The following is a 12391-nucleotide window of genomic DNA, read 5'->3' on the forward strand; positions in this document are numbered from 1 at the left end:
ACAAGACACACATTTTTACGTGTTAACCCTTGCGGGAAAAACCACGAACACACAACGGTGATCTTTGTTGTATCAGGAGAGTCTACAAATACATAGACTTACAATGAGTCTTCAACTCATCCTGTGTGTCAAGAGGTATATATAGGTGGTGTATGAGTGACGTAAGTTAAAAAAAATATAAATCTGAATCGGCCTCTGCTTCGGTAGACCCTGGTTTCTCACTAGGATTCAGACCTTATGTCAAACATGCATCCCTTGCTGTAATGTAAGTGCACTGAAAGGCACAGTAGTTGAACTAGAAGATGGCTGGATGAGTGTTTGGTATGCCTCCCGCATGGTTGGCCTTGCTTGGGGAGAAGATTCCAAACAAGATAAGGCCAGCTTGATGAGCAGAGCTAAGCTATTCTCTTCAGTTGATATTGGTGTTGTTGGTCGTTGGTCCAGAATATCTTTCACCATCATTGATTGTTCGCCGTTAGAAAGACTACCATCTAATAAATCCCTTGGATGCTTGCCCATCACTAGCTCTAACACAACCACTCCAAAGCTATAAACATCACATTTCTCTGTCGCAACAGATGTGTACGACAGTTCTGCAGAAAAGTGTCGAGAATATTAGAATCATGAACAAATGGATGGAGATGAATGCTTCTGATGTGAGAAGGGAGGTTATGCTAGTACATACCAGGAGCTATGTAGCCGTACGTTCCTGCTAGTGCACTCGAGTTTGATGAATCGGGTTTAAGAATCCTTGCTGTGCCGAAGTCCGAGACAAAACCCTTGAAGGATGTATCAAGTAAGATATTGTTGCTTGTGATATCTCGATGGATTATAGGTGGACTGCATTCGTGGTGCAAATAAGATATTGCTTGAGCCACATCAGTTGCAAGAGCAATTCTCTTGTTCCAATCTAATTCCTTTGCTAGCTCTTGATTTTCCAATATTCTGTGGAGGCTTCCCTGTTTAATGTAGTCATAGACGAGAAATTTATACACTGGATGGGAGCAGAATCCATACATTCTGACAATGCTTCGTTGTCGGATCTGTGTTAAGATTTCCATTTCACTACGAAATCTTCTTTCATCATCCAACTCTTCTTCGGTCTGATGAAGCTTCTTCACAGCAACCAGCTGCCCGTCTTGGAGTTGTGCCTTGTAGACTTTGCCGTACCCCCCTGTTCCAATGATGTACTTATCATCAAAGTCTTCTGTTGCCCTTACAATATCATCAAATGCTAATCTTCCATTGAAATTCCAAACAGAGAATAGGTCCCTTGCTTCAGCGGTAACAGTTTCTTGCGGATTTCTCTTCTTACGAGTAAGTATTATTGTGACAACAATTGCAGCAACAATGATGAAACCCATCACAAGAACAATTGGCAAAAGCAAACCAAGTATCTTCCCCTTTTTGTGAGCAGCCACTGTGGTTGCATAACAAGGTCGCAGGCCAGAGAGGTTACCACACAGACCTTTATTGGGAAGAAACCAACTTGCTGAAGCATTTTGGAGTAGCCGTGCTGTTGGGACCAGTCCTTCCAAGTCGTTGTAGGACACATCGAGTGTTGAAAGGCTCACCATGCTTGCAAAGGAGGATGGAATGCTGCCACTGAACTGATTATGCGATAAATTCAGAAATTCTAGTATCTGCAACCTCCCAAGTTGTTGCGGCAACACACCACTGAGTTTGTTGTTGCTAACATCTAACATGATCTGCAGGCCTGCTATATTTCCAATAGCACCAGGCAAACTTCCATTGAAGTTGTTGTTGTTGATCTTCAAGGACTGTAGTTTCATGCATGCCCCTAGTTCCTCGGGTATTAATCCACTTAGTCTGTTCCTAGATATATCAAGGTATCCTAGTTTGTTTAGCTTTTCTATCTGTGTAGGTATGGCCCCAGATAATTGGTTCGATGATAAGTTCAGTCTATATAGGTTTGCTAAAGTGCATATTTCTGCTGGAATCTCACCGCTGAGATGATTGGAATCGAGTCTTAGTTCTATTAGGTTGGACAATTTAGAAAGGATTGGTGGTATGGAACCCGTGATCATATTTTGTGCTAGATTTAGCACTGTTAGTTGGGTGCATGCACCTATATTTGGTGAGATGTGCCCAGAGAGTCTATTCGATGCCAAGCGCATCTTTGTGAGTTGTGGATACACACCAAAATGCTGAGATATATCTCCTGTTAGTTTGTTTGACTGAATGTCAATTCGAACCAAACTAGTACATGTCTTCAAACTGCTTGGAATGGGGCCATTGAACATATTAAAAGAGACATCAAGATATTGAAATCTGTCACCTGAACATATATTTGCGGGTAAAGGTCCTGAAAGTGAGTTTCTAGATAGTCCAAGACGAACAAGGCTTATGAGATCTCCAAATTCTTGAGGAAGAGTGCCTGATAATTTGTTGTCAAAGATTTGCAGGTCTTGGATGCTTTGCAGCCTCCCCAAAGTTTTTGGCATTGATCCCGTAATTTGGTTCTGATACAAGCCTAAATATTCAAGGTTCATCAGATTGCCAATTTCCTTGGGTATGGAACCGGTTATCTGATTTTGAGGGAGATGCAGTTCTACTAGCTTGGTTATATTTCCTAGGCTATCAGGAATAGATCCAGATATTTGGTTGTCGAACAAGTCTAAAATCCGGAGGTTCAGCAAGTTTCCCAATTCTAAAGGTATCGGACCTGTGATTTGATTTGTATAGAGATAAAGATCATTGAGCATAGTGAGGTTGCCTAGTTCTGGGGGTATTGAACCTGTGATTTGATTTCTATCGAGCCAAAGTTCGTTTAGCATAGCGAGGTTGCCTATTTCTCGGGGTATTGGACCTGTTATCCGGTTTTCAAAGAGAAAAAGTTGGTTTATCCCAGTTAGATTGGTTATTGGGATTGGAATTGGGCCTGAAAAATTATTTGAACAAAGATCAAGAGTTTGCAAATGGACTAGCCTGCCTAGCTCTTGGGGTATAGGCCCTGAAAGTTGATTACTATAGAGCAACAAAGTATTTAGTTGGGTTAGGTTTCCAAGGGTTTTTGGTATCGTGCCGCTTAAGGTGCTGTTGCTTAGCTGTAAAAGTTGTAGGTTGACAAGCCTTCCAATCTCCTCAGGAATGGGACCTGATACCATGGTTTGGTGAATGAGAAGATCAGTTAACATTGTGAGGTTGCCCAACGACGTAGGGATATGCCCTGCGAGTTTGTTGAATGAGAGATCGAGCAGCTTGAGACTTTGCAGGTCACCAATCTCACTAGGAATTTTCCCTGTGAGCTGGTTGTAGGTAAGGTTAAGTACCGAAAGTGCTGACAGGGAGTTGATACTGGGGGGCAGTGCACCACGGAGAGTGTTGTTCCGAAGGTCAATATATGTGAGGAATGGAAGGGCTGAGAAGTTGAGCTCACCAAGCTGACCATGGATGCCAGCATCAGGCAGGGATATGTTGGTGACCACCCAGGGCCTGCGGCGGCCATGGCGAACAGCCGTGCACATGATGCCCGTCCAGTTGCATGGGCTGATGTTCTCCTTCCAATAGCTCATCTGCAGCGGTGTGCTCGCAAGTGTAGCTTTCCAGTGGAGGAGGGCCGCGTGTTGAGACCTCAGTGAGATCCCTCCATGGTGCGCCGCATGCGCTTCTTTCAAGAGAAGAAGGCACAATACAAGCAGTAGGTAGAACCAAGGTGTTGAGCAAGATGGCATTTTGCTCCGTAGTGTTTGCATCTTGTGTTTGGTTGGGAGATGTTATTCCATGTGCACAACAACTCTATTTATATTAAACCAGCATGTCGTCCATTGTTATGAGGTTCTAAGTCAACCAACACACAGCGGTTGAGAAGAAGGCATGGCACCAGCAGGAGGTAGAGGCAGGACAAAGATGGCATCTTGCTGCCTAGTGTTTGCATCTTGTCTTTGGTCAATACAGATCCTGGAGCCCCGAGTCTTGTTGGAATTCTATTTGATGTTAAAAATAAAGGTGTCAGTGTTTAATTTTGGTCAATACAGATCCTGGACCTCTAGTCTTGTTAGAAGTCTTTTGTAAAATGAGGCAGCGGCTGCTACTTATGGAATTAATAAGGACTAAACAACCCAGCAGCCTCATGACCACACTGACTGAAGAAAAGTTCCAAGTTCAAGTGCTTGACTTGGTAAACTTGTACTACTATTTCTGTACGCGTTGATTGACGTGTAACATCCAGGCACGCCCTTTGTAATTTACGAGTAGTAATCAGAAGTGTGCAAATTCTTACTACCAATTGTATACTTTGGTAGCTCAGAGCAGTACATAGAGATGTACTATAATACTGTACAAGATGGCAGAAACAGCAGTAAGTTTCAGCTGGACTAAACTTAAAACACTGAAACATTTATTTTTTTAATAACATCAATAGAATTCCAACACTGAAACACTTGTACGCCCAGTAAGTTTCTTACTATCGCTTGCGCATACTTTGATAGCTCCGAGACGGTTTTTTAGGGCCGCTCGGAGTACGACGTCTGATATAGCATTTTCTGTAGTAGTGTGGTTTCGTTATCTCGTCACATGATCTAATTGATATGCTAGATATTTGAGATCATTATGAATGTATTTCTTAACTCGTAAATTGTGTATTTGGGGCTCAATGCCTTGATAATGATGGGTCATGTCATGAACTTAGGAAACAATAACCCTTGTTTGGTATCTGTATCATCTTGTTGTATGATGGACATTATCTTGAGGTTTGAAACCTCTACTCAGCATCCCATACAACACATGAACAAGTTCCGTTTACTCGGTTGATTCCAGTAGCTGTGAATGCTTAAGCTTGTCTCTCAACCAGTGGAACAGTTTGTTCAACTTGCTTTTGTCTGAAATGGTGCTTGCTTTTTTCTTATTGTGCAGGAGGCTGAACCTACAGTACAGTGCTGCATGCATCGATCCATAATGCGGTGTTTGTTTGATCCCGACGTGAATGTAAATGGTCGACGCCTAGGTTTGCACATGGACAGAACATACTCGTTGTGTCTTTCTTCGTGTACCATTACAATTCGCTGTACATCCTGCACCACTCTGATGTACGCAGAGAAACTTCTCTTCCACATATGCATTCAGTTCGACTAAAGATCTCAGAAAAACTTCAGTCAGTGTATACCTCTTCTTGAAAGTGGAAGACCATGCATCTACTGCAACTAAGCATATGCATTCATTCAGTTGGACTAACAATCTCGGAAAGTGCAGTAAGTACATGTATACCTAGCTTGTCTTAAAAGTAAAAGAACATCTTGCTGCTCACCCGCTGCCAAATGGCAAGATTAATGTGCACTAAGTACTCCCTACATTTGTATTTACTCCGCATATTAGCTTTTTCTTAAGTCAAACTTTATAATTTTTGACCAAATTTGTAGACAAAATTGTTAACATCTGAAATACCAAATCAATACTATTGGATTCATCATTGAATATATTTCCACATCATATATATTGTTATTATAAATGTTTATATTATTTCCTATGAACTTGATCAAACATTGTACAGTTTGACTTAGGACAAAGCAAATATGTAGAGCATGAAAACAGAGGGAGTATTTTTTTTCTACCTCAGACGTTTGTTTTCACTGAGCCAACTCCAATGTTGCGCGTCTCGTCTCCCTCTCCTTGCCGTGAAGGTTGCGCTCAGGCAGACGACGCTCGCGGCCACTGCGAGCCTAGCGGTAAGGCCTTGACCAGGTACCAGGGCAAACCTACATTAGGTCGGGTGGGGGCCTATGCTCCTAGTCAATTTATATTTTTCCAGCTCTCAAGCTCAATGCAGACACCCAAAAGCGTATCATATTTGATATTCATCATGGAAAACAGTAGCCGGCACAAAGAAAAAGACAACATGACACAACATGTCCACTGAAAAATAACTAAGAACTACGAACGAGCTGAGTCCCCACATCTTTGGCCACCGCCGGTACTGCTAGAAGGGAGAGATCGAGGTGGCAATGTGCGGAGATCCTATTTAGACCCTAGTTAGGAGTTATGCAGAGGCCAGATGTGTACTCATTGTGTTTATATCTCCTTGATGCTTTATTGTGAGTTAATAAAATCCATGCTTTATAAAAAAAATTAGGAGTTACAATAGGCAAATGCGGATTTTGTTAGAAGATAGTATATTTCAAAAACATGTCCTTAAAATATTGCCAAAACAAGTTTATATACATAAAAATTATTATACAAAAGCTAATATATTTTTAAAAATGTTCATATATACACCAGAGTTATAATTATAAATGAAGATAAAAATAAAAATAAAAATAAAAATCGAACAAAAGGAAAATTCCGAGAACCAAAAAAAAAAAGCCACCCTGAACCAAAGGAAATCAGTATAAAGAACTACAAATAAAAACAGGGGAAACTGGCAAATGGCCCGGCCCATACCAGTGAGCGGCAAACAAGAGTAGGCCCCTCTCTCTCACTTGGGCCGCACGTATTTTTTCGGTTTGGTCTGCCTCTGGCAGCGCCGTCGCCGTCGTCCGTCCTCCAAGCCATGCCGGCTGAGCTCCCGGCGGCCGACCCCGAGCTGCGTCCCCGCCACGCCACGACCCCCACCACCGAGCTTCAGGCCGCGTCAGCGCCAATTGCAGCGACTGTCGTGCCCGCTCGCCGGCTAGCTCCACGATAACGCCACCGACCACACCTGCGAGCTCTGCTATGACAAGCTAGCTACTCTTCTCAACTTCTCTTGGTGATTTATGCGATGTATGAAGAGAATCGAGTTGTTGCTTCTGCCTCTGTGTCAGGCATGTTCAGTCAGTCCTGATGAAGATTCAGTTAGGTGTAGCGATTCCGGCAACATACCGCTTCAGACAATGGACGGCTACGATGGCTCTCAGTAGAATCCCCACCGTAGGAACCGTTGTACTGTAGCGTTTCCCGTTTTCACCTGTGCGCTAGCTGTCACTGCCAGCTTTATAACCAGCCGGGCTGTGGCTGGAGAGGCCATTCTGAATTCCCCAATTATGCATCATGGGCTAGAACCCTAATACTCTTGCTCCGAATACTCTCAATATACGTCAGATCCCGCGAGATTACCAATTTTCCTTGCCATACTCGCTTACTCCAACCCATAGATCCACTCGGGCCTGACAAATTGGTATCATGAGCCATCGTTCTTCGGCAGAAACGCGCTCTGGGAGTGAAAATTTTTCTCCGATCGACGATTCCCACCCTTTTTCCCACCCTTCTTCTTGAGCTCTTCGTCCGGGCAAGGTTAGGCGGCTGGCGGCGGGGTCCGGTGTGGCGGCGTAGGCGGCGGTGAAATTCGGGCACAGATCGGCCGAGCAGAAGCGGTTGTTCGAACACACCTGTTCGATCGGTAAAATCCCGTGTTCTACGCTCCGATCCATGTGCCAGGGAGGCGAATTTGTTGGCGGTGGCAGGATCTGAAGTTTTGGGGAGGGTTGCTGAGTTTTCAGTGGTAAAATTCCGTACCCATACTCCAGATCGAGGCGATGGGGCGTTCCAAGGTCGTCGATGACACGGATCTCCAAGAAATTTTGGCGATGCGTGACGAATTCGGTATTCTACAGAAAGACATCAGTCAGATGCAGACACAGGTATCAAAACTTCAGGAGGAAGTGAAAGCAATCGGCTCCAAACAAGGAGAAATCTCTGTGACTGTTGGGGAAGTAGAGCGAGTGGTGTTGGATTTGGGCAAGCAATTATCAGCAATCAGTACTATTTTGCAAACCCTGGTGAAAACAACACAGCCAGTGCAACAGGATGAGCGTCCTTCCAGTTCTCAAGGAGTTCCCAAGTCGCCTACATTGAACCAAGGCCAATCTCAAGAGCAAGAAGCTAGAGTGGAGAACCTGAGAAAACAATTAGCAGCAGAGAAGGAGAAATCCAAGCAGTTGGAGGAACTTCAACTGCAGAACCTACCACCAATCAGAACCAACAGAACTAATGGACCCCCTGGTTTTGTGCCCCAAGGAAGACAGGAAACTAATAGCAATGTAGGTACCCCTGTGACAGCAAGACAAAATGCTCAGACACCTGCTTTTAATCAGTTTTATCAGCAAAACAGGGACAGGCAACTGTGGCAAGGATACCACAGGACATATGAACAGGACATGCAAACACAGTTCATGCGATCACTAACCAAGGGCCCTAAAATGGATTTCCCTAGATTTTCAGGAGAAGACCCAGTGGGGTGGATTAGACAATGTAATAAGTACTTCCAGATGGCTGCTGCTCCTGAGGAGTATAAAGTGTCATTAGCCCAAATGTATATCATTGATGAGGCTGATATTTGGTTAAGGAGGTCAGGCCTGCTAAAGAAACAGTTAACATGGAAACAATTTGGAGCAGAAGTAGTGAAAAGGTTCTCTGAACAGGGATCTTATGACCTTACTGAAAAATTCAACTCACTGAAACAAGCCAGCAATACAGTTACTGTCTATACAGAACAGTTTGAAGATTTGATGGCAGAAATCATGGAAGAAAACCCTGAACTAGGAGAAGCTTGGTTTGTTAGGTGTTATGTGAATGGCCTTAGAGAAGGAATCAAGTTCCAACTGAGACCATTGAGACCACAAACTCTAACAGATGCATACTGTTTAGCTAAGGAAGTGGGACCCAATTATCCACACATCAGTGCAGTTCCGAAGAAAACAAACACTACTTTTGTGAATTACTACCAGAAAAATACTGGTGGTGTTCAGAACAGGAACAACACTGTCTTACCTGCTGGACAGCAAAATACTCCAGCAAGCAAACAGAGACCAATAACAATACATTTCACAAGATTAGGAAAGCAGGAGAGTGTTGGAGATGTGGAGATAAATGGATACCTGGCCACAAGTGCAAATTAATACCTAATGTGCACTTAATGCAACAGGATGGAGTTGAACAAGATACTGTAGCAGAAGAAAGTATTGAACAAGAGCAGGAGGAAATTGTAGATGAGGGAGAGCAAGCAATGTTTATCACTGCTCATGCAATAGGCCAACAAATTGCAGTGCCTACATCAACTGTGTCTATTCACATCAATGGCAAAAGAGCAACAGCTTTGCTAGATTCAGGCAGTAGTTCCTCATTTATGAGCCAAGAATTTGCTGTAAAAGCAAATTGTCATTTAATATCAGTGAAACCTCGAATGATTGCAGTTGCTGGAGGTGGTAAACTAATATCCAAGGCAGTAGTTCCTAACTGTGACTTTCAGTTAGCCAAGCAGTCATTGCAATATAACTTCAGAGTTTTGCCCCTGCCTGGATATGATGTTATACTGGGTTATGACTGGTTCACACAAATGAGCCCAGTAGCTTTCAATATTCTAGACAATACTTTCAGTTTTACACTGCAAGGTAAAACAACAGTGACTGCTGCTATTTTCAATACTCCAGAGAAAATTAAAGAAGTGCAAGCTGAACAAATGGGAAAGTTATTAGAGAAAGGAGCTGAGGCTTTTCTATTGCAAGTGCACAATATAATTCTGCAAGCACCTGCTGGTTTCAAAACCCCTCCCCAATTACAGAAATTGCTAATGGCTTATGCAGATTTGTTTCAGGAACCCAATACCTTACCCCCAAACAGGGAGTGTGACCACACAATTCCTTTGAAACCTGGCACTGAACCTCCCCATTCCAGGCCCTACAGAGTTCCTCTACACCAGAAGAAAGAAATGGAAGAGCAAATCAAGAAATTGTTGGCAGCTCATTTTATAAGACACAGTCAAAGCCCTTATGCTGCACCTGTGATCTTGGTTAAGAAGAAAGACAACTCAATGAGGCTGTGTACTAATTTCAGGAAATTGAATTCAGTAACAATCAAAAACAAATTTCCCATTCCTGTCATAGAAGATTTACTGGATGAATTACAAGGGGCAAAGTATTTTTCCAAACTAGATCTAAGAGCAGGCTACCATCAGATCAGGATGCACCCAGATGACATACAGAAAACAGCTTTTAGAACATTCTTAGGCCACTTTGAGTACTTAGTGATGCCCTTTGGCTTATCTAATGCCCCTGGTGCTTTCCAAGCTCTGATGAACAAGATCTTTGGGCCTCATCTGAGAAAGTTTGAGCTAGTGTTCTTTGATGATATACTCATTTACAGCAAGACACTAGAGGAGCATATGGAGCATATTGAGGTTGTTTTCAAAATATTGAAAGAAAATCAGTTGTGTGCAAAACTTTCCAAGTGTGTTTTTGTTGTTCCACAAGTGGAGTACCTGGGCCATGTGATATCTGCTGAGGGAGTAGCTACTGACCCACAGAAAATCAAAGCTATTGCAGAGTGTCCAACACCTGATAATGTAACTAAATTGAGAAGTTTCTTGGGATTATCTGGGTATTACAGAAGATTTATCAAGGGCTATGGGGTGATCTGTAGACCTTTGCATGATTTACTTAAAAAAGGGCAGTTCAAATGGACAAGTGCACATGATGCAGCATTCTCTCAGTTACAACAAGCACTTATTACTGCCCCAGTTCTTGCTCTGCCCAATTTTCCCTGCCTTTTGTATTGGAGACTGATGCTTCAGGGAAAGGAATAGGAGCAGTACTCATGCAGCAAGGGAGACCTTTGGCATATTATAGCTCTTCCTTGTGCCCTAGAAATGCAGCATTGTCCACCTATGAGAAAGAAGCTCTGGCTATTTTGGAAGCATTGAAAAGATGGAGACATTATCTCATTGGACATGAACTGATCATCAAAACAGATCAGCAATCTTTAAAATTTATCACTTATCAGAAAATCACTAAAGGAGTTCAGCACAAACTGATGATGAAACTTCTGGAGTTCGATTTTCAGATACAATACAAAAAAGGAATAGCCAACAGAGTGGCTGATGCTTTGTCCAGGGTTCTGCCCTCTTGTTTAGCTATATCTGTAGCCACTCCAGTTTGGGCACAAGAACTGGTAGAAGGGTATCATAAAGATCCAATCTCTAAGGAAATTTTGGAGCAACTACTGTTGCAAACAGATCATATTATGTCTGACTACAGCTTAACAGCTGGCATCATCAGATACAAAGGAAAAATCCTAGTGGGAGATTCTTCTAACCTGAGGCACAGACTGATAACTGCTTTGCACAGTTCTCCAATTAGGGGTCATTCTGGTACAAGGGCAACCTATCACAGAATCAAAAATATCTTCTATTGGCCTGGCCTTAAAGCAGCTGTGGAATCATTTATTGCAGCCTGTCCGATATGCCAAAGAGCTAAACATGAGAGCTGTTTACAGCCTGGTCTTTTGGAACCCCTGCCAATAGCTGACATGGCTTGGCAGCATGTCTCTATGGACTTTATAGAAGGATTACCAAATTCTCAAGGCAAGGAAGTCATATTGGTTGTGGTGGACAGATTTACCAAATATGCTCATTTCATAGCTCTGTCACATCCATACAATGTGATGACAGTAGCCCAAGCTTTCTTGGACAACATTATAAGGTTGCATGGTCCTCCTAAAGTCATTATATCTGACAGGGACAAAATCTTTACCAGCAAGTTGTGGAAGGATATCTTTGCAGGGATGAAAAGTGAATTGAGATATAGCACAGCTTATCATCCACAGACTGATGGTCAAACAGAAAGAGTGAATCAATGTGTGGAAACATACCTCAGGTGCATGACCACCTCTCATCCAAACAAGTGGTGTTCATGGCTACCACTAGCAGAGTTTTGGTACAATACCACTTATCATACTGCTTTGAAAATGTCTCCCTTCCAAGCCCTGTATGGTTTTCCTCCACCCTTGATCTCTGAGCTAGCAATACCAGGACCTGAAGAGGAGGAAGCTCACAACTTCCTATCTGCTAAACAACAAATGGTAGAACAGCTGAGGGAAAATTTACAGCAAGCTCAAAACAGAATGAAAAGATATGCTGACCTTAAGAGAAGTGAAAGAGTGTTTGAAGTTGGAGATATGGTATATTTGAAAATGGCTCCCTACAGATTAGCAGCTTTTGGTTTCAGAGGAGCTCTGAAGTTGCAAAACAAGTATTATGGGCCATTCTTAATTATCCAAAAAGTGGGCAAGTTGGCTTACAAATTGCAGTTTCCAAATCATGTGCAGATTCACCCTTTTTTCATGCCAGCCAATTGAAAAAGCACATTGGCAGTAAATCCATTCCCAGCCCCAATCTGCCAATGGTAGCAGCTGATGGCACTATTAAAACAGGACCTGCAGCAGCGTTGCAAGTGAGGCAAATTCCCAGGCATAATCTACCTGTGGTCCAGTGGTATATACAGTGGGAAGATTTATCTCCTGAAGAAGCGACTTGGGAAGATGCAGATTTCATCAAGTACACATTCCCAGCCTTTTTCAAGACCACTACGCAAGCATGGCGTGCAAATCAGCAACCGCCGTGAGGACACGTCGTTTCTCAAGGAGAGGGCAATATCAGGCATATTCAGTCAGTCCTGATGAAGAT

The 12391-nt window shown here is 42.9% G+C and overlaps 1 protein-coding gene across 1 annotated transcript; it reads right to left on the minus strand.

Annotated features, from left to right (window-relative positions):
* Positions 1–240: 240 nt before the first annotated feature.
* LOC120966688 (uncharacterized) lies at positions 241–3898 on the minus strand. The gene is made up of 3 exons (XM_040393097.2): positions 3820–3898; positions 686–3628; positions 241–593 (listed from the first exon to the last, which is right to left on the minus strand). The coding sequence occupies exons 1-3, from the start codon at positions 3896–3898 to the stop codon at positions 241–243; spliced, it is 3375 nt and encodes a 1124-aa protein (XP_040249031.2).
* Positions 3899–12391: the final 8493 nt, after the last annotated feature.

This window comes from Aegilops tauschii, chromosome 1 (genome assembly GCF_002575655.3).
Source record: "Aegilops tauschii subsp. strangulata cultivar AL8/78 chromosome 1, Aet v6.0, whole genome shotgun sequence".
NCBI classification, from domain to species: domain Eukaryota; kingdom Viridiplantae; phylum Streptophyta; class Magnoliopsida; order Poales; family Poaceae; genus Aegilops; species Aegilops tauschii.

What these genes read in the sequence shown, in the direction of transcription:
- LOC120966688 (XM_040393097.2), bottom strand. Translation starts at nt 3,898, where the DNA reads ATGCAAACACTAGGCAGCAAGATGCCATCTTTGTCCTGCCTCTACCTC. An exon ending in ATGCCTTCTTCTCAACCGCT is followed by an intron (nt 3,629 to 3,819) that starts GTGTGTTGGTTG and finishes TCTTGAAAGAAG; the next exon opens with CGCATGCGGCGCACCATGGA. An exon ending in GTACGGCTACATAGCTCCTG is followed by an intron (nt 594 to 685) that starts GTATGTACTAGC and finishes ACTTTTCTGCAG; the next exon opens with AACTGTCGTACACATCTGTT.